The sequence below is a fragment of the Diuraphis noxia genome, unplaced genomic scaffold (assembly GCF_037042655.1).
Source record: "Diuraphis noxia isolate RWA-SAM2 unplaced genomic scaffold, SU_Dnox_SAM2 contig0003, whole genome shotgun sequence".
NCBI lineage: Eukaryota > Metazoa > Arthropoda > Insecta > Hemiptera > Aphididae > Diuraphis > Diuraphis noxia.
The window spans coordinates 61484086-61506769 of record NW_028301713.1 but is presented as its reverse complement, the minus strand read 5'-3'; the positions used below and the strand labels follow the sequence as shown (position 1 = coordinate 61506769).

General features: G+C 35.8%; 3 protein-coding genes and 1 long non-coding RNA gene across 4 annotated transcripts; 3 read left to right on the top strand and 1 right to left on the bottom strand.

Annotated features, from left to right (window-relative positions):
* The first annotated feature begins 532 nt into the window (after positions 1 to 532).
* Positions 533 to 928, top strand: LOC149057637 (uncharacterized). Its single transcript, XM_089223463.1, has one exon. It carries the CDS (start codon positions 533 to 535, stop codon positions 926 to 928), a length of 396 nt encoding a protein of 131 aa, XP_089079589.1.
* Positions 929 to 2583: 1655 nt separating this feature from the next.
* Positions 2584 to 3536, top strand: LOC149057636 (uncharacterized). Its single transcript, XR_016191236.1, has 4 exons — positions 2584 to 2665; positions 2816 to 2923; positions 3018 to 3151; positions 3251 to 3536. It is a non-coding gene; the product is annotated as an uncharacterized LOC149057636 (long non-coding RNA).
* Positions 3537 to 3637: 101 nt separating this feature from the next.
* Positions 3638 to 9023, bottom strand: LOC149057635 (uncharacterized). The gene is made up of 7 exons (XM_089224304.1): positions 8759 to 9023; positions 8471 to 8527; positions 5812 to 8400; positions 5429 to 5751; positions 5232 to 5364; positions 4862 to 5143; positions 3638 to 4797 (listed from the first exon to the last, which is right to left on the bottom strand). Exons 1-7 carry the CDS (start codon positions 8913 to 8915, stop codon positions 4133 to 4135), a joined length of 4206 nt encoding a protein of 1401 aa, XP_089080430.1. The 5' UTR covers positions 8916 to 9023; the 3' UTR covers positions 3638 to 4132.
* A 476-nt stretch (positions 9024 to 9499) lies between these two features.
* On the top strand, positions 9500 to 9922 carry LOC149057634 (death-associated inhibitor of apoptosis 1-like). Its single transcript, XM_089224574.1, has one exon. It carries the CDS (start codon positions 9500 to 9502, stop codon positions 9920 to 9922), a length of 423 nt encoding a protein of 140 aa, XP_089080700.1.
* The last annotated feature ends 12762 nt before the right edge of the window (positions 9923 to 22684 follow it).

Sequence of the window (22684 nt, the reverse complement as noted above, 5' to 3'; positions counted from 1 at the left end):
TATTACACTTTCAATTAACCTTTAATATCTATCGATAGCCAGCGAACTTCACGCGGCGGCCAGAAGGAGGTACCCTCGACGCCGCGTCATTGTTTACGGAAAAAACGATTTATTTCAAGCGGACCTCGTCGACATGCAACAATATTCCGGCGTGAACAAATCGTATAAATATATACTATGTATTATCGATTGTTTCACTAAATACTCGTGGGCCCTGCCACTCAAGTCGAAAAAAGGCGAAGAAGTCGTTGCAGCTGCAAGTAAAATTTTTGCACAGAATAGTCCTAACCTATTACACGTCGATCAGGGACGTGAATTCTATAATAAATATTTCGAAGCGTTAGTGAAAAAACACAATATTAAAATGTATAGCACGTTTAGCGCGGTCAAGGCGTCTATCGTGGAAAGATTTAATCGCACGCTAAAACAGCGGATGTTTAAAGAATTCACTAGCAGGGGTTCACACGACTGGATCACGATTCTACCCTCGTTAATCGATGACTATAATAATTCTACGCATAGGACTATCGGTATGACGCCGGTGCAGGCTGACGCCGACCCGACACGTGTTGAACTAAAATACGCTGTAGAAAAAACCGGTAAAATAAAATTTAGCGCCGGAGACAAAGTACGCATCAGCGTGTACAAGGGTGTTTTCACCAAAGGATATTTACCGAATTGGTCTACGGAAATATTTACTATTATTAAAGTGAATAAGACTACGCCGAGCACGTTTACGCTACAAGATTATACGGGTAGACCGATCGCCGGCGGGTTTTACGCCGAAGAAATACGCAAAACAACGTTGCCCGACGATTATCTGGTGGAAAAAGTAATTCGCACAAAGGGCCGGCGTGTATTCGTTCGATGGCTAGGTTTTACGGACGAACATAATAGTTGGATAAATAAGGCCGATCTTAAAATATAAACACAGTTACCGCGGTGCAATGGACGCGTTTGGAGGGTCGCCGGGTAGTCGGCTAAATAAATCCATAGCGGATATGGAGGAAAGGTTCGAAAAAGAGCTCGCCTCACACGTTAATTTAATCGAGATTAATTTAGTAAAAATCGAGGCACTCGGTGAAAAGTTCGCAAATGAGTTAGCTATACATAGTAATATAAATGACGTGAACGAGAAAAAAATCACGACGCTCGGCGAGCGGACACAAGTGATTGAAATGAAAACAAGACATTTAAAATTGACACTAGTACCGCCGTCGACCGATAAATATATATCGGAAAACAATAATAAAATTGAATCCTTAAGGATCCTTAAGGATTAATCAAATCCGTTGAGATTGTTAGTAAAAACATCAAAGATTTGAAAACTGACTTGTCGGACGCACGCGCCAGGATAGTCATACTCGAGGATAGAGTCGTCAGTATTCATACAAGTCTAACGCTAGTAAGACGTTATAATACATATATATAATATATATATACCTATATTATAATATAACAAGTGCGATCACGTGTATGATGTCGTCGGGTATACTAGATATTCAGTGTGTGTTAGGCCCAAACTCGAAATACTTGATAAAAGAAATGTCGGTAGTGGACGTGGGCGGATGGGCTAGCCAACACTGGATTTTTAAACACACTAGAACGCGCGAAAATACGTCGAAAGTCAATGCTACCAACATGTGGTTATTTCGCAACTACCATCAACTGTCTTTGGATTGCGGGGATGTGGAGTATTCTGAAATAGAAAAGATTTTAAAATCGTTACATTTCGAATGCATTTACGTGAAAGGCGAAGAAAAGCGACAGATCATTCAAGACTTCATTCCCAATGTCGAAATCGTCGAGATGGGCGCGGATTTGGACTGTCCGCGACTCGATCAGCTACACGCGGGGCTGTGCAAAAATATACAGCCGTGCTGTCTTTACCATATGAATTTAGATAGTGCACAATGTACATATAATCGAGTTTTCGCATTGCTTAAATGGTTTAAAAATAATATGTAAAAATAATGTGTTATATTATTTAATTTCTGTATATATAATATTTATGAAATAAATGTATATTATATTATATAATCGTGTAAAGAGTTTTATTACGCATATTATATCCTTGTGTGTATAACATGTATATACTCCACATCTGGGATTGATGGTTGGTCAGCGTCGCACAAACGACCTCGCATTCCATAACACGATTTTTAAAAATAATTTGTAGAATAATATCGTTTCCGTACACGTCGAGTTATTAAAGTCTCCAAGTAGATACATATACATAATATAATGTCTACGAATATCGAGTTTTTCACACAAATAATCGTATTCGTTAGCCGCATCTGGATGACCTTATAGTCGGAGGGTGTGAAGTATCATCATCTGGTTGTAATGGTCAACCCGACTGCAGTCACATGTGGTTCGGACCAGGCATTCCGCTAGCTATACGACGCGCAGGATCCGCTAAGCGAACGACCCTTTTCGTCTGTAATGCACATATATGCGCTTATCAATCCCTGTACCCGCACGATATTGTACACGCTGATAGATTATGGTGGGGGCGTCTGTTGATAATAATTTTAGACGCCTGACCGTTGGCCAGTGAATATTAAATCAGTCGTATTTTCTCTCCTATCCGAAGCAGTCCACTCAAGTTCATCTCTACCGACATTCGAACATTGAAATCTTGACACATCGCTAAACTTATAAAGTGAGTTTATTTTATTTATTTAATAATCATTATTATAATATATGCACTCGTATTACACGACTATAGCGTTTTTAGATTTGAAAGAATCTTTCAATTCTGAATGGAGAACTTTTATGTACGAAATTAATAGATGTTATTTTATAATTGTAGTTCTAAATTTGTTCTCACCCGAATTCATCGTCACCGCCAACATACAGTCCTATCAAACCATCTCTGCAGGGGATCTACTATATAATATATATATAATATTATATTAAAGTGAGTTTATTTTATTTATTTAATATTTATATGCGATCTTGCCACACTAAATTTTTATTTGATATTAATAAAAAATATTTTTGTTTTTATCTAGCCCCGAATTCATATACCCGTCGTACGCCCACCGTCACCGCCACCACCACCACCACCACCACCAGCGACATCACATCGTCTGTCATCATCATCATCAACGCTTCGTCTGTAAATTGACGGTTATTTAAAAATAAAGTGAGTTAATTTAATTTTTATTAAATATATCTATCCTCACGTTGCGCTTGCGCTTAAACAATTTATTTTTTATCTAACATTTATTTTTTCTGTTCCCAGTTTATTATGGCATTCTTAAGCGCTCTAAAAAGCCAGGTGAATAACGTGAATCTCTCCGTCGGCGAATTGCGGAAGGATGATGCATACCCTGTGCGATCAATGAAGACGGTCGAGACGAAATTCGGCAGGACTGTGGCGTGTGTACTGTTTGACGGGGCGAGCGGGGGGACGATAAACGTCTTCTTGCCAAAGACAGTTACCGTCTCGGTTGAAAACATCGAAAAATATAACACAGGAGACATCCCAGCTGTATCCCTGATATTTAAAGGTTTACACAACAGGAGTTTCATTATAGATTTTGAGTGAAATATTGACTATGGAGCTTCTGCATAAAATGTTTTTATTAATATAATTTTAAATAAAAAAATTTACATATACGTTCTTATTTATATTTTATTCCGATCCTATAGTGTTAATAAGTTTTTAATCGATACAAACTAATGATATATTATATATATTTAACAAGTTTTATAATATAAATAGTTTCGTCGAAATAAGAGGTTTTAAATTAAATATATATATATAATACATATTATACGCATTTAATGAGGTGAATCATATTTATGTGATATGCGTATGTATATAAATATAAATTATAAGTAGTATTAAATAATATATATTTTTTTAGGTGTTATAATCATTATAATTGGTATTCTACGAAAAAATTGGTTTTAATAGGTATTTTAAAAAAAAAAATAATAATAATAATACCGAGTAATACACAGGAATACACGCCTCGTGATAAGGCTAAGTGCTTCTTACAACGCGTAGTACCAAAATAATAATAATAAAAATAATTATGATAATTTTAAAATGGTATTATATTATATTAACAGCTATACAATAATAATAATAATAATAATAATAATTAATAGGACAAATTCAATAATTATTTACGCGATAGTGTCCGTGCGCGAGTGTATTTATTCTATCGGCTAGAATATGGCGTTTATCGTCCGATCTGTTCAATACCAGTTTCATAGTTTTAATAGTTCGAATTTCATGCTTAAACGACCGTATAGAGACATTTTCTCTATACGGCGTAAAAGACATATAACTATAAGCGTGCGACGGATGTACGGGTGATGGTGTTGGGGAATGCGCAGTCGCGGTCGTTGAGGCGTTTTGATGTATCCGCGCAACGGCCAACCTCGCGCAGTCGGTCGCAATCATTTTCCCCATGCTCACGTCAAACTCGTCGTCTCGTTCATCGGATTCTATGTCGTCGTCCACATCGGCGAATAAACAGCGCTTATGATCGACTAGCGTGAGGTGATTTCTGATCACGTGTCTCATAACGCCTTTCGCACGAATGGTGACTTCGCGTTCCACGTCGTAGGCATATGACTTTGCGCGCAGCGCTACGAATTCGTAGATAGTTCTGCCTGCGGCCTCGTCCTTGAATAATCCCGGAATCCTTTTCCGCGAGCCCGCGTAACCCTTGTGATCGGTCGGCAAATTAGACGTGTCCGTGCGCAGCATGAGGTTTGGATTGTTAATCAAGTCGTCGTAAAAATCTTTAGTCGATACTTGGTAGAAAAGCGAATCTATAATAATAATTATTATTATAATATATTTTTTTATTTAAAGTGTTAAGTATACAATGCGCACCTGTGTCGGTATATAACAATTTTATATTTTCACCGTAGTATCGTTTCATCACGTCATAATGAAAATTGTACATCAGAACTTTGCTAAGTTCGAGTACTGTAAACCCGATGAAAATGGGCTTACAGAAATCGATTACTTTGCTATCTAGAGTGACCGCGGCGAAATTGTCGTTATAAATTGTACAATGTTTAAACGTCGGGCGGTTGATGAGCTTTCGTAGTCTGTCAGGTCGCGTTACAAGATCAAGCTTTACACGACGTCTCATGTTTTCCATCGTTTTTCCTGGATATACAGGAATAAAATGATATTATGCTTAAAGTTTAAAGTTGAAGTGAAAGTTTTAAGTTGAAGTGAAAATAATCTAACGTACCAAACACGGAGTTGTTTAAATCTTTGAAGAATTGTTCTTCAAACTTATTGGTTGCACGTTTCCTCATCTCAGTGTTGAGCGCGATGTACGGAGCTAACCACGGAGATTGTCGGAATTCCAACACTCGGTGTACCTGAAATGCATGGTTAAGTTTAAATAATAATAATAATAATAATAATAACTATAATAATAATAACCTTTTCGACTACTACGCCATGGGCCATGGCCTGTTTTAAATTCATATAATGAACGACGTAGCGTTCTTTTCGCTGAAATGTCACCATCAACTTTCGAACGGTTGATCCGTGTGGTATGCTGGCGTGGGGTAAGAACGGCATATCGTTGTGGGCATCGTGCAGGTGTTGTGGATACGAGATGTCTACTTCGTAGATTCTGCCAAAATCGTCCGTCTCGCCCATCCACTCCAGCTGAGCCAGCGCGACTTCCGGATTCCCTGGGTACCATGCGAAATCGCTAATCGGCATGTATTTTCCCATTGCGAGACCATATAAATTATTAGCTATATACATAAAAACAACAATTAATATTCATACAATATATCGAATATATATATAATCACCATCCAGGTATACGAGCCAAGTGTCGGGTTCATCGTTTCGGTATCCGGGCGTCTTGAAATTGTTAGCTTTGGCATAGCGTTTACTCGCCTGGACCAAGCCGCCACGCATTCCGCTCTCAAGAAACAAAACTTTCTCAAAGTCATTTAAAAGTTCAAGTTTCACCGAAGTGAACTTTAACATGCAGTCAAAGCTAAACCCGGGAGAGGTGTAATATTGTGCCGGATCCAGGTGAAACGTCGTCATGCAGAGCTCGCGGAAATTCTCAAACACATCAGCGCTGATCAGAACATCGATTCTCAGGTATAGGTCACTGTAATCGCCGAGGGTCCTGCAGTCGAAATGATCCCACACCCGAGTAGCGTGTTCATAATCCTCGTCACTGACGTGAGCCTCAGTCAACGCGCTATAGAAGTCGAACTTGGGCGGTAGGGCCGTCTCGTCCAATTTGTCCCACGAATCGACATATTCGTACGGGAACACTCCTTTCCGTGTGGTCAACGTCATCTCCGCCGGGGTGAAAACTTTTGCAACTTCACGAAACTTGTCATAGTTTGCGGTCGTTAGGTTCTGGGCTAGGTGTGCTAAACTCGAAGTCATGAATCGACAAGTATCGATAAATCTTACGGAAAACGTATTATTTATGTATTTTGAGAACGATATGAACTTTTCTTCACTATTAGCTATCACCGAAATCGCTCTATTATTATAAGCCAAATGTGAGACGATAAAATGTGAATCATAATTCGAAAGATTGTGTAAAAAGCACGGAACAAATTTCGGTGTTTTCAATTTAAGATTACACGCGTTACACAATGTTTTCAAAAAAAGACCCGATAAGTGGTCGTGATGCGCAGTTTTACAATTTTGTTCGGTGAAAATTTCCACGCACAAGTCGCACAACTTCTTGGCCGCGTGTAGACGACAATCCTCGGTATTCATGATGATCGGCACGTTGATAGTCTTATACAAATCGTTTATTCTCTCGGCCACGTCAACGACGGACTGGACAAATCGGTCGGCCACATCATCTTCGGTCACCGAACCGCGAAAAACGACGGGAGTCCTAGGAATTCCGAACTGCTCAAACAACTCTATTGGCACTCCTTCCGCTGCGACTACTAAGTACCCGTAGCTCATAGGATGGTGCGTGTGCATCGCCGTTGTATTAGCACCTTGTCGCTGAGACGTTTTCAGGAGTAGGGCTTCGAAGTCGGCGTACACTACGAACGGTAGACGTTCCGTTTTACACCACGACTTGAACTCGAGCGTATCCCCCTCTTTGGGCATTAAAGGCAATACCGGTTTGTGTGCTCCGCATATTAAACGATGTTTTGACAAAGCTCTCTCGCCATGTAATTTATATTTTAAAGGACGATCGTCGAAGCTGGTGAAACATTTTTTGCATACAAATAAATGATGCTCACGATTGTTTTTTTGAGGGCTGGCTAACCGCGAAAAATTTGAAATGTAGGCGTAATGATTTTTAACATTCTTCCCGGTAATCAACAGCAAGTCGAAATGATTCGCCAGCTCGTTATCGGTCACCCGCAGAGGATACGCGACCGACTGGGTCGAAGATTTTTTATTTTTATTTTTTTTGCAATTCATTACGCCATATACATTTACTGACGTACCGGGATTAGCTCGCTCAAATAATTTTATTTCTGACACGGGGGTGGGGACTGATATTGTGGAAAAGTCATAGCGGTGCTCTTCGCTCGAATAATTCGCTCCTACTCGCGTGCGGTTATCTTGTGCTACGTGTTTCGCCAAAATCGCCCATTTAAAGCATTGTTGGTCGACATTCTTAGGATTAACGACGGCTTTCCGACTAAGTATGCTTTCCGGTAATGGTATGTACGACGATCCCCCCATAGGCGTGTACTCGTACACACCCAAGAGCAATCCGTCGATGTGCGACAAGGCGAACCCGCTACCTTTCCCCTGGTATGCGTCCTCTTCGGCCAGGAGCCTCGTAAAATTTCGATCGACCGAACTCTCGATATTGCTGTGTGCAAATAATTCCTTCGCCGACGTCTTAAACGCTCGATTCTGTGCGGTATTGTCCACGTTGGGCACGATGTAGGTAGCCTCTAATTTAATATTATATTTTATCGGATGAATACGCACGCATTCGCGTAATTTACCGATTAATTCCGACTCTATCGAGTTGAGGAAAGCGCGATAGTTAGCTACGTTATTTACATTCTTCCTAAAATACCACACTACCACGCGATTAAGCGAAGACTCGATCTCCATAAAGCCAGGCGTATTGACCTTGTGCATGCGCACCTTTTTGCGTTTAATATTTTTCCTAGTATTTTCGGTGTAAGGCAGGCCTTCTTCGATCGACAGTGGCGAGTCCGGTCTTGCATGCGAGGCGGTAACGGGAGATCTTGCATCGGGTCGGGTAGCGATAGCCTGTGCGGGGGGTTCGGTAGAGATGTCCGGTATGCGGGTGGATGATGAGGCCTGAGGAGGGGTAGGTGTGTCCGTGTGCCGAGCCGAGATGACCGCCGGAGTCGGGACATCTGGTTGAGCGTGCGGGGTAGTAGCGGGGGGTGCCCAGTTTATGACCGATGTGCGACCTAACATATATTATTAATATTAAGATAGTGCCGTTATTATTATTATTAATAAGATAAAAAAATTATTTACCCATTGCACCACCTACTCGTACAGCGTTGTGGAATTCGGGAGTGTTTTTAGCTATCACTATTTTAAAAATAATTTAATTATTAATCCCGAGTTAAGCAAAACGTTGTTGATCCGAAAAAACGTCATATTATGTGTAGAATTCTAATTTTTCGTTATACAAAAAACTGGTTTAAAAATCAATAATACATATTCAAGATATGGTAATAATTCAACAATGTTAGTTCGCCCAACTATATGAATAACAATGAAGTTTTTTCGGCTCAACGTCGTAATAATCAATGTACTTACTATGGCGGTTTTGCACGTGAATACTGAGATTGTTCCGCTGGGTGAACGTCTTGAGACATATCCCGCACGAATTCGTCGATCCATCGTGGGTTTTAGCGTGCCTGTTCAGATCGCGCTTATGAACGTAAACTTTATCACATATCGCACAGTTAAACATTTTCGAGAATGTAATACAAACAACGTTTTAAAATAATTATAAAATGTAGACGCGGAGACGAATATAAGCAAGGACGTGAAACGTGTTTAAACTCTGTAGGCCGTCTGATCTGAGATCTGAACGGAGCCGCTGTCATCTCGATTTAAGAACAAATCGCCCGCTAAGATTAACCAGCGCTCAGCATCGGGGTATATTATATGGTATATATATATCTATATATCAATATATATGTATATATAATTTACACACGAAATATGCGCATCGTGCAACATGTGTTAGCAGTGTTAGTGGCGGCGGTATCATACCACACATATGCATGGTCAACAACAACGGCGCGGCAGCACGGCGGCAGGGTATCTGATAACTGGGCCAACTGGGGAATAACTACTCACCGTTGTATTTACTATTCAAATATTTTATATCACTTTTGCGACTATTATTTCGCGCGCGAACTAATACCGTATAGTATCAGTCGCCGTCTGCAGTTACTGTGAGACCGTTACACCGCCCGCAAGTGTCTTATACGTGATCAGACAGCTAAAACGAATTATCAGCGGTTTATTATTTTCCTACAAAGTATTAAAATGAATTTATTAAAACGTTCGGCCGATTGCCGATCACTAGTGCGTTTGGTGCGCGAGAACTCGAATCCCGAGTATCCCGAGTATACAACGTTTTTATCGAGACTGAAAACATTCGGTTCGCATCCAACGCGGTCGCGTCAAGATAAATATTCGCTGGCCGAATGCGGATTCACTTATACCGGTACCGGCGACTTGGTACAATGTCATTACTGCGGCTTATTGTTGGGAAAATGGGAGGAAAATGACGAAGTGTGGCAGCAACACGCCGTGCATAATCCCGAATGCGTATTTGTACTGTTACATAAAGGCGCACAATTTATCGAAAACGTTAAAAATGAATTTAACAATATCAATCGTGACAATCGTTATGATAATAGTCAAGACCGTATATGTAAATCGGAATCGTATGACGTCGTCGGCTAACATGCAGCTAAATCAATGTTCATTATTACACTGTATATATCTGTATAATATCTGTATATACATTTTCATTGAATAAAACTATGTTTAATAATTTAATCGCGTTAATATCTGACTTGACATCCCGCTAACTATATATGTATATGTTTTTACACATGTATGTATAGGTTTTTGACTATGTATGTATATGTTTACGCACATTATGTACATAATGTATATGTTTTTACACGTGTATGTATAGGTTTTTGACTATGTATGTATATGTTTTTGTACATTATGTACGTAATGTATATTTTTTGACTGTGGATGTATAGGTTTTTGACTATGTATGTATATGTTTACGCACCTTATATACATAATGTATATGTTTTTACACATGAATGTATAGGTTTTTGACTATATATGTATATGTTTTCACACATTATGTACATAATGTATATGTTTTTACACATGTATGTATAGGTTTTTGACTATATATGTATATATTTACGCACATTATATACATAATGTATATGTTTTTACCCATGTATGTATAGGTTTTTGACCATATATGTATATGTTTTCGTACATTATGTACATAATGTATATGTTTTTACACATGTATGTATAGCTTTTTGCGTTAGTATGTGTTTTAATGAATATATGTATATGTTTTTGTGTATGTATGCGTCGAAAAACCGCGTTACAGAATCGGCGGATAGATAGCGCCACCGGCGGTGGTGAAATGTCACGGCGGCGTCGAGGCTCGGGTGCGGGTGAAGCGGGGGTCGGCACGGTGCGGGCCCGCGGTATCGCGGGCCGCCGGGCCACGCGGTGCGGGCGGGAGGTGTGGGGGATGGCGCGGCATTTAAGCACGGTAATTTTAAGATATCTCACGATATTAGACGAAAAACCGCGTTACAGAATCGGCGGATAGATGGCGCCACCAGCGGTGGTGAAATGTCACGGCGGCGTCGAGGCTCGGGTGCGGGTGAAGCGGGGGTCGGCACGGTGCGGGCCCGCGGTATCGCGGGCCGCCGGGCCACGCGGTGCGGGCGGGAGGTGTGGGGGATGGCGTGGGCCGGTGTCCAGGCGTCCGTGACGTGGGCAGTACAGGCAGGAGGTGGGGGAGGGGGTAGCGCGGTGTCCGGTGTCTATGACGTGGGCGGCGCAGGCTGGAGGTGGGGGAGGGGGTGGCTCGGTGGCCAGTCGTCTATGACGTAGGTGGTACAGTCGGTAGGTGTGGGGGAGGGGGTAGCCCGGTGGCCAGACGTCTATGACGTAGGTGGTCCAGCGGTAGGTGTGGGGGAGGGGGTAGCGCGGTGTCCGGTGTCTATGACGTGGGCGACGCAGGCTGGAGGTGGGGGAGGGGGTGGCTCGGTGGCCAGTCGTCTATGACGTAGGTGGTACAGTCGGTAGGTGTGGGGGAGGGGGTAGCCCGGTGGCCAGACGTCTATGACGTAGGTGGTCCAGCGGTAGGTGTGGGGGAGGGGGTTGTCCGGTGGCCAGACGTCTATGACGTAGGCGGGGCGGTACAGGCGGGGGGTGGGTGGAGGTGCTAGCGCAAGCTTGCGCAGCGTTGGGGAGGGGTTGGGGAGGGGGTAGCGCAAGCTTGCGCAGCGTTGGGGAGGGGTTGGGGAGGGGGTAGCGCAAGCTTGCGCAGCGTTGGGGAGGGGTTGGGGAGGGGGTAGCGCAGACTAGCGCAGGCTAGCGCAGGCTAGCGCAGCATAGGTGGGGGGTGGGTGGAGGGAGTAGCGCAGACTAGCGCAGACTAGCGCAGACTAGCGCAGCATAGGCGGGGGGAGGGTGGAAGAGCTAGCGCTCAGTGATGGTCGGGCGGGCGGGGGGGTGAAGCGGGGGGGGACCCAGAACCGGCCATTTCATACTACTAACTACATGCAATGTTTTTGGAAAAATTGATTAACCATACCTTATGCAAAATGCGTCTTAATTGAAAAATAAAATATTTGTTTCTAAATAGAATATATGACAATATTTAAATATAATATATCTTAGAAGTTATCTCCGTTCAGAATCGTTTTTTGTATACAATGATACCTATCATTGCATTCAAATTTAACCTACCCTAGTCAGAGGTCCACCCCACCCCCTAATGTACAGCAGAGCAACATACACTTACCCGCTTTTTTTATTTACATTTTATATATTATAATTTTAATCAATAAACATTTTGTATAACTATTATTTAATAATACTCGTAGGTTCAGCACTATACTAAAGCCAGATTTATGGGAACTCATACGATACCAATTTTATTTATCAGATAAATAATAATTAGTATTTTCAATTGATATACACATTATGTCTGTCTGACTATATTATGTATATTAAATATCGATTTCAATGTGATTTTTTTAGCAAAATTGTGTTTGAATTACATTTTGAATAGGTACCTACATACTCGTATATTGAACAAAAATGCATCTACATTTATAAAAATGTTTAATTATTATTTTTAATCATAAGCAACTTATCACTAATTATTTTTATCAGCTACCTAAGTTAATAGTTTATTTCTGAATGTTTTAAAAGTCACTAAATATGAAGATATGTTTTTAAATGATTGTCGATTGTGATATGATACTGTGATAGATGTATTACAACTGATGTGAGAAAACGAAACGTTCTTAATCATATAAATGATTAAACAATCGATAACCGAGAAGTGTGCATTATCGAATTTTCGTACAAATACAATATGTTGTCCTTGTTGAGTGGTTAAGAAACTCACGCTGATAATGTTATAAATGGTGTATATTATAGGTATAATGTATAATAGTATTATAGTATCGTCTGCTCAACATCAATCATTTCAACATATATATAAATCCTAACAATGGTTTTAAGAATGGATTGTACATTTAAACTGAAAAAATATATTGTTAAAAAATGTCACGTTTAAAAATATAAGGAAATAAATTCTATTCAAATAACAAAAACAATTGTTAAACATGTTATATTTTAAAACGAGCTGCGATACTAAAACATATAATTTTTTAACTTTTTTTTGTATTTCGGCAGGTAGCTATAATATTTTATGAAGTTCAACTAGACTGCTCGAGTCGAGCCTTTTTGTTTAAAAGTATCATAGACGACAATAAAGCTTATGAGAGGTCGCACAATTTTTAAATTTGAAGATGTCACTATTGTTTTGCTGAAAAAAATACGTTACTCCCCCACTACAACTGTCCATTGTTTTGATTTAAATAATTCCACAATATAATTTCATATAATATATTATAATATGTACGACTTAAAATTTACGCGAATTGACGTATAGCTCGCCATATTATTCTTATAAACACTAAACACATGTATATTTATTTTATGTCATCTAATTTAGTTTATTTTACTCAATTTTAGTATCTACGTGTGTAATAGTGCTTCGCATATACATTGCAAGCTAGTCGCCGTCACGTTTAAAAATTAATAAAAGTTGGTGTTATTGGCACGGGTGGCTATAGCGTTGTCGAAGTTATTGACGTCGTCCAAACGTGACTAGAAATTGCAATCTTATAACGATTTTTTTTGTAAATCGATGACAAGCCTCATTCAAATATTTGAAAATTAACGACTCTCTGATGTTAAAACAACTTAAAACGTAAAGATGCAGTGTAATTAATAAAAAAATGTACATAACCAAACTAGGTATCAATATAGGTACTATTATAATGCGACATGCATTATGTACCTGTATCAAAACCAGAAGTTCACGAATCCAGAACATTGTTTTGCGGATGAGGAAGTCATCATCGTCATGATTCGCAGATACACCCGAAATTACGTCAAAAACCGGAAAGGGTATATAAACAACATTTTGTCTTGAATCATGAGTTTCCGGTCTACTTACACGCTTCTTCATGATGTCGCCTCACACGTAATGAGGGTCGTCACTTCCATACTGCAGCAGCAAAATTGTATTGTACTCGTTATGTAGTGGCGATAATTATAAAGTTCACTGCATGTCTGTACCATCAGCAGCAACCGTGGTAACGTGTTCTGGATTTGCCGTGACAAATGAAACTGGATGGAATATATTGTAATACATTTGTTGATAAAGATGAACATTTTTAGATTCTGAGCGGAGACTTTTTCTCCCTCTAAACTTGCTCAAAATTATCAAGTGTATCATCTTTTCTGAAAGATAATGCTCCTGAGCTGGTACTTTAAAGAGGTCATTTTTCGAAACGATACTCGAAATAAAAGCGGTTTAAGGAGAAAATAGTACGATTTCAAGATTTTATAATATTAAATAATTACAGACGACATTTTTTTTTGTTTTGAAATTTTAACAATATAATTAATATAGTATAACATATCCTAGACTGATAAACCATCTCCACTCAGAATCGTTTTTCGTATACAATGATATAATATCATTGGATTCAAATTTAATTCCATCCATTACAGTAACTCACTTGTAACCTACTGTACTGCAGAGCGACATCCACTTACCCGTTTTTTTTAATTTATTTAAATATCAAGATAATTATATTATAGATGTATTGTACGATGTCATTTAAGTTTTTTATACCTGTGTAGAACGCAATGGAACTGATCTCGTACGACCATCAATGCAATATATCCTGTGTTACCTTTTACCTATACTAAAGGCGTGATATCGGGATTGAGCGGTTTAATTTTTTTAATTATATAAATTTATTCAACCACAAAGTTTCAAGCTTAACATGACGTAGGTGTATACAGCTAGTAAGCCCCCACCTAATATATGATTCCCAACAGCGGACACTTCCCAAATAGTGAACTTTTTTGGGAGACTGGAGACATTTTTACTATTTTTCAATGGGCGAATATACACCTATACTATATAAACCTCAATTCAAAAATAATTACAAAACGACAACACTAAAAATATGAGCTGACAATAGATATAACATCTAAATTTAACAACAGCGAACACCTACACATGTTCCTTTAATAATAAAACACAAATAATATTATTATGACAATACATTAGACGAAGCTAAACGATACGTTAATAATATTATAACGCAAAATGATATAATGATGAAGATATCAAATATTTTGACTGCTAATGCCGTCTGTATTATTTTGTAATGTTTTTAGTGTGCAAAAGCATAAGAGGTTGTCACCTCTCAAAAATATTGAAATTCTTGACTTATGTCAGCAAAATGTTCTATTGATGATTTCTATCACATTTCTTTCATTTGAATATTCAAATTAATGTGTGTCGGTAAACGCCTCCGCTAAACCGAGTCAATTAGTCAATGCAACAGAAAATAGCAATCTACAACGATCTCCCCTAACGGAAACCTCCGAATAGCAGATGACAGTGACCTAGTGTCCGGTATTTAGAGGTTTCACTGTGTCTTGTATATATAGTAATCTAGTGTTCACCGCCGTCGTCTATCCGTAGGCACCTATATGTACCTATATAGTATATATATATATATATTATGTATTTATGTATATAATATAGGTACGCTGTTGTGTTTTTGTCACGAATAAAACCACGAGAACTTATTATTATTAAATACGATATCAAATCGACGAGACGACTTCGCAAGACATGACTGCATATTAATATAATTGTCTTATCTTATAGAATACAATAATACTGCCACCGCAGTGCACATCCGGTCGCGGTCTTTTGGCGCTGACGTTGGTGGTGGGTAAGGTCTACTCCCGCACAAATACGCACCCATACAATAATATTATATACACACGCGTCATACTATTGCGGACGAGTTTATCGTGTATGCGAATATAATAATATGAAAACGATTCGATACCAAACTTGTTGTAATTGGTGCGAGATAATCACTATTCACGTATAATACGCTCAATTAATATCAAATTATAATACTTCTTAACACAAGCTGGAAAACATGACTTTATCGTAATATTACAATAATAATCATTCGTACATTTAATGTACATAAACGTACAATCTATATAATGTGACGCTTTTTTAACCGGTTCGTGTACAAATTGTCATCTGGAACAACTGCAACACAACTGCAACACAACTGCAACACAACTGCAATACAACTGCAATACAACCGTTAATACTTAATATGTATTATAAAGGTATTTATATTATTTTTTTTTGGTGAATGAAAGTTAAGACCATAAAGCTCAAACCACTTTCCAAAGAGCATAGAACAAATACAACTTCAACTTGTTAGACAATGTTTATGCATTTATTAAAAATAGTAAGAGATCCATTATCATCCTGGATAGGTAATACTATAAAATCTCATGTTCAACAACTTTTTGTGTTATTTTTTACAAGAGTTTAAGTTTAATAAATAAATCATAAAATTTATCCAACGGTTGTTATATAGGTAGTTTTGTTGTTGCATATTGTAACAAGCTTGAAGAAATCTATTGGTTAAGATAGAGAGTTTTATAAAAAGTCACGTAGGTACCTCATTATTTGTAATAAGGTATCTAAAATAATCTAAATCTAAATTTACTATACCGTAATTAATATAACCCAACCTGTATATAATGTAAAACATTATAACAAAACATTAATTGTATTATACATATTCCGTTCGCTTCACGCATGGCTTGCAAAGAATTATTATAATACTATCTTCTTTATATGGTACATGATATAGGTATAATGTATATATTGGTATACATTAATATATTATAGTGGTCCGAAGCAGCGGCACAGATGTAAGGTTTCAGGTGGGTAAACCCCGGTAAAACCGGGTTAGGTTGGTTTTTACGCTGGCTGCCACCTCTTTGTGTCCTAGTTCAGCATTGTTCGTTGGTGACGTAAATTCTAGCAGTTTTATTATTTTCAATTTTTTTTTAATTCATCGACTCGGAAAACCAAAAGTGATAAGAAAAACAAACTTGAGTAGCGATAAACGTTATTAACAGTATTTATAGATGCGTTTCAGTCAACGTACCTTAAACATATTAACTTGTTATTTTTCACCACTTCACCAGCTTATATGGTTTATCATATCTAAATCATCCTCCAATCAACAGTTAAATTTTACATGCAATTTCAATCGGAAATCGACCTACTATTGGTTTACCGTTATACACATATAAGTGTAATACCTAGATGTTAAAAGGTAGCCAGTACTCATAATTAAATTTATGTATACCTACAGATGTACACATAGAAGTATTTATAAATTTTACGATTTTATTGTTTATAATTTATATTAACATTAAAATTGACACGCCAATTTGAAAATAAAATGCGTTTTAAATCCTTTGTTGAGCCAAACGATTACATAAGCTTCATATTATATCTACTTGCCTGCCATCTTCTGAAAAAATATATTTGGACCACTAACAATCTTAATATTATTCAAATAAAAATAAAAAAGGAGATTTTAAATCCTGCCAATTAATTATTATTTAAAATAATTAATATAGCTATTCAATTTTTTTGGTTTGCGGTAGAGAAACGCGATCGCATACAATTCATTTCCGTTTATACAATATCGAGTATTATTATATCAAACAATAGCACATAATATTATTATTATACTATAGATTTGTTTCTAAGACAATAATGTTATGAAATTATCTTTTAAATGAAAACATTTGTTTAGAAAAAACGAATTTAAACGATTCAATACACGTACCTAGGTATAGTCTCACGTTTTTTCTGAATTTGAATCCTGATAAAATGATCGTTTTTAGTTATCCCGTAGATAAATCCTATATATATATATATATATATATATATATAGACGTAACCTGTTTTAAAATAGTAAATACAGTGTTGATTTCCAACTTCTCCGCCAAGTACATTCCTTCCCGAATCATAATATATACGCACTATTATTTTAATCGTAAATAATAATACAACAGCGAATGATGGCAATTTCGCGTCGACCGGATGATCTCACGCAATACGCAACTACCTTCCTAATTATATATATATATATGTATATAAAAAATAACAGAGAAATTGTGTATATATAACAGTTGAAATATAAATCTGGAAGTTACTGCGATCCGTTTGAAATCTCCTTCCATTCAGTGAATTCCACTCAGCCTGAATTCAATAGCTTTTTGTAGATGTACACAATATTCGAGTATAACATAATCATAGATACTGTAGAGTATAGGGCAAAACTGCAGCCTGCAGACAACGAATACAAAACAAATTTAATATTAATTTTGATATTTTCATCGAATTGCAGTATAACGAAAATAGTAAAAAATAACTAAAAATAAAATAATATTATTTAAAAAATATAAACGATCTATTCGCCGTAAAATTGTACAGTATGAGATGAGACTATGAGAGTAACGAGTATACATTTTTATAATGTTGACTTAAATAGTTACATGAGAAAAGAATCACTCATTAACGGCGCTTTCATCGCAATTGGGAGAGATTTCCATTATTATATTAAATTAATAATTCATTATATATTTTAGTCGCAGTCTGTTGTGAATATTATACAAGTACAATATACCTATACAATAGATTACAATGATTTTATAATAACGTTTTGTTTGTTTATAGCACACCGTAGGTTGTTGCCGTTTGAATATTATTACTATTATCATCATCATTAACATTGTTCGAAGCGTGTTTAATGTATTTTTACGGTTCAGAATAATAATCGATATTGTAATAATGCGTCTCATAAACGTAAATTAATTACATGATTACTTTGTCTGACAAAATTAACTTGGTAACATCAAAATACTTAACAAAAAAAAAACACTGTGTATCATAATGTACATTTTACACGCGGAAACAAGGCGCCACCGATGAAATGGTACAAAACACTGCAGTCAATAGTGTATAAGGTACAACACTGAAATACCAACAGTAGCTCACTATTAGGGGTAGACTTTCGGTCCGGATTCTCCTCCCCTGGAACGGTCTAATTATAAAATAAATCAAAACTCAAACTTTTAATTTTTTCAAATACATTTTTTTTTTTTAGGATAGTTATAAATCAAATTTGGTAATATTGTTAATTTCTATGACGGTTGGTAGTATTTTTCTGATTTTTGAATATTTTGAACTATAATATTTCAAAAATATTTTTTTATGTTTATTACGATGGTGATTTAATTTTAATTCTAGGACACTTCCGACTCCCCTTGAAAAAATTGTTTGTTCCACTGTATGCCACAAAATTGAAAATATCAATCGTACTCGTACATCGTATTAAAGAAGGACAACGCGTTTCGAAATGTGTATATGAAATTAAAAGGGACGACCACGTAATATTATTAAATCTAGGCCTCCCGGTGTTCTGTCATAAATCTGTCGTTTATTCCAATGTTCAACTCGACGTAGACTTGCGTTGCATATAGTGATAAAAATACACCAGTTAGTAACGGGTCGTTAGAGATGGAAGACATTTTTACGTTTGAATTTGGCCAATTTCGTAATGTCTATAATAGGTTCTGTGATAATCCCTGCAGCAGTTTTAAAAGAGTTATGATAAATGAATGCTGACTCGAACGGTTGAATTATTTATAATAATTTATCTACCGAATCTTCACACAGTAAAAATGGGGTTTTTATTTATATATATATAAAAAAAAAATAATATTATCATCCTCTAAAAATATTTCTTTTCTTCCGTTCGTATTTTTATTTTAAAGACATTAATTATTTTCATTCTAACTATAGTTAAAAACAAATGGTACAACAAAAGTTTATATATTGAAAATTATTTTTATAATAAAGGATAAAAGTCGTCATTCGATGTTTTATAAGTTATACAGCGTAGCTACATTCAACTATTAACATAGTTTTGCACTTGTGCCATTTAATTTGATGTTATAGTATTGCTATTAATGACAACATTTAACAGTTGCTTAAAAATTGTCAATGTAAACATAGAACATAGGAGTATCCAATACTCACACGTCTTATCATTATATCTCAATTAAAATAATTAATAGAAATAGACAAGTGCACGTACCTATGTCCATGTGGCCTTCCTCCAAAGCTGAGTAGACAGCTGGTCTTCAACCTGCAGTGAGTCACGACCAAATTTTGGGTCGCGTAATATTCAAAATTAGGCCACGATATATTTTTAATGTTAGAAAAAATAATAAATTGTATTTCATCAGTTGTTCGAATCAAAAACAATTAACATAACAATAATAGTATAGGTATATAAGGGTATTACATTAATTAAAAATTGGTCCTGGTTTGATATCTATGATAAAACCATTTTTATAATAATTTAAGTGGATCCTGAAGGTTTAAGACAACTGATCTAAAGATCTATTCATCAGTATGCCATACAATATGGCCAATATGCCCATAACCGGATTCTATATCCGGGCAGGCTTTAAAACATTCTAAAAAGATTCATACATATTCTTTAAAATGAATTTTTCGCATAGAACAATATTTATAGTAGAAACACAAATCGCGGCACACTCTCGTTGAATTAAGTTAGGGAAGTATAACAGTGTTTGTTTACAATATAGTTTTTACTTTTTTACAAAAATCAAACAATACTTTTATAATTTAATGCAAGCATTTTAATTCCTCGTAAAAAAATACCAAAGTAATATACTTATTCAACTTAAATAAAGCCAATAAAATATTGAGTATCTTTTAAAAAATTACTTCTGTCGTGTGATATTTATTTGTAGGATTTTTAACATTAGTACGATGTTAATCCCAACTAACGCCATTTTCGATCCCTCAAATTTTAAATATCATCATACTATATTTAACTCAGAAATGCAAGGAGCATTTTTTTTTAAATTTGCATATGTAATCTGAAACATGGCAGTTATATATATATATATATATATATATAATATATACTTAAATGAGTTGACCCGCAACGTCATATATTATAATATGTGTAATGCATTGACAATTATTAAGTATATATATAATAATTATGCAAAGATAATTATATACAAAAAGGTCGTTTTATCTGTATAAATTATTATACTGCTGTAAAATAATATATTATAATACCAAAATAGGTACATTCAGTAGATAATATTATATTAAAACGATTAGGTGTGATATTTATGTGTATGTTTTACCATAATATATTTAAAAATATCATTAACTAACAAGTTTAAGTAGTTTCTTTTAAAATACTTACAATATTGTTTATTATTATAATTTTTATCTTATTTTGGTAAACAGAAAACTAGAACGGTCTTTATATACGCGGAATTGATCCTATTCAAAATAATCAAGGTTTCCCAAAATGTTTCGGAAAAATAAAATGATAAAATATGAACAATTATTTTTAATTTTACCGACGATCGAAGGGAATCCACGAGTGACTGAGAGTGAAAATAACCACTATTTTAACCCGTTTTTAATCAAATATAGGTACACTGCAGTCTGCAATACCTAAATACCTTAACGCCTTAAAAGTTCAAAAAAACAAAAAATTGTACAAAACAAACTATACAACGAATGTGAAAGCTAAAACAAATAAAACAGGACAATTTTTAAATAATATAGCAAACTGTGGTAAATAGTTATTATTGATCATAAATTCTATATTTTATATTTATTTTAAATACCTGTTATTTTATATGTACTTATTTGTGTTCATTGTTTATTTTGATTGTTAACATAATATTTTTGTTTTTAACATATTATTCAAATTTACCTCTTGTTGACGATAGCTACTTATCATATATATATATATATTTTTTTTTGTTATAATTTCTATAAATTGTACCAATATTTCGACAATCCTTATTTCAGCGTCAACTTCTTATTAGCTTAACGCAAAAAAAGACAAATAGTAAATATTATAGTGACGTTATATCGTTACATGTGGTTTGATAACTGATTATTGCAGTTTATGCACAATAAAAGAAACGTTTATTAGTATAAATTTTTATTGAAATCAATTTATAAAAGACATATAAATACCATATTTTTTTTTATTATGATTCATTAGTACGTTGTACGTAACTATCATACAAAAATGAATTCAAAAGTTAAATCAACTATTAGGAGTACTTATTTGATAGCATTTGCCGCACACTTTGTTTACGAATTGTGATATTTTATACAATTTAATATTTAGATAGGTACTCATGGGTAATAAAAAATATACTATATTATAAGCCAGGAAGTCCGCTTTTATTAATTATTGTTACCTGCATTGTATATTTTATTTTATATTTAAACCCAAAATTGTAAAATAGTAAAAATGTATACTGTATATTAAGAGGACGCTACACCCACATGTGTTATTTTTGCAATGTTGTTTTATACAAGTTATACAAGTGCGTAACATTGCAAAAACTGTTTCGCGCGGGAAAGAACTGAGAAAGATACAGTTATAACTAAGAAACGAAATTTTCACCACATAAAAAGGAGAATTTTTTCTGTGCAATATCGTTTTTATTTTTTCGATATCACTTATACCAAAAAAATTATTTTTGTTTTATAATACATTAATTTTGTGTTTTTTAAACATAAATAACTTTTTTTGTAGTTCTGATATTGAAAAAATAAAAACGATATTGCACAGAAAAAATTCTCCTTTTTATGTGGTGAAAATTTCGTTTCTTAGTTATAACTACAGCTTTCTCGGTTCTTTCCAGCGCGAAACAGTTTTTGCAATGTTACGCTGTTACGCACTTGTAAGACGGAGACAACACATGCTGGTGTAGGCGTCCTCTTAATAAGAATTAGTATAATTATAAGTTTATGACGTAGGTATATTTTAAATACTTAAATTAACGTAAACACATATTTTTGTAAACTGTGAACTCTGTGTGTGAACCTAACCTAACCTAACACGAAACTGTTCAGTGGGGCCCATT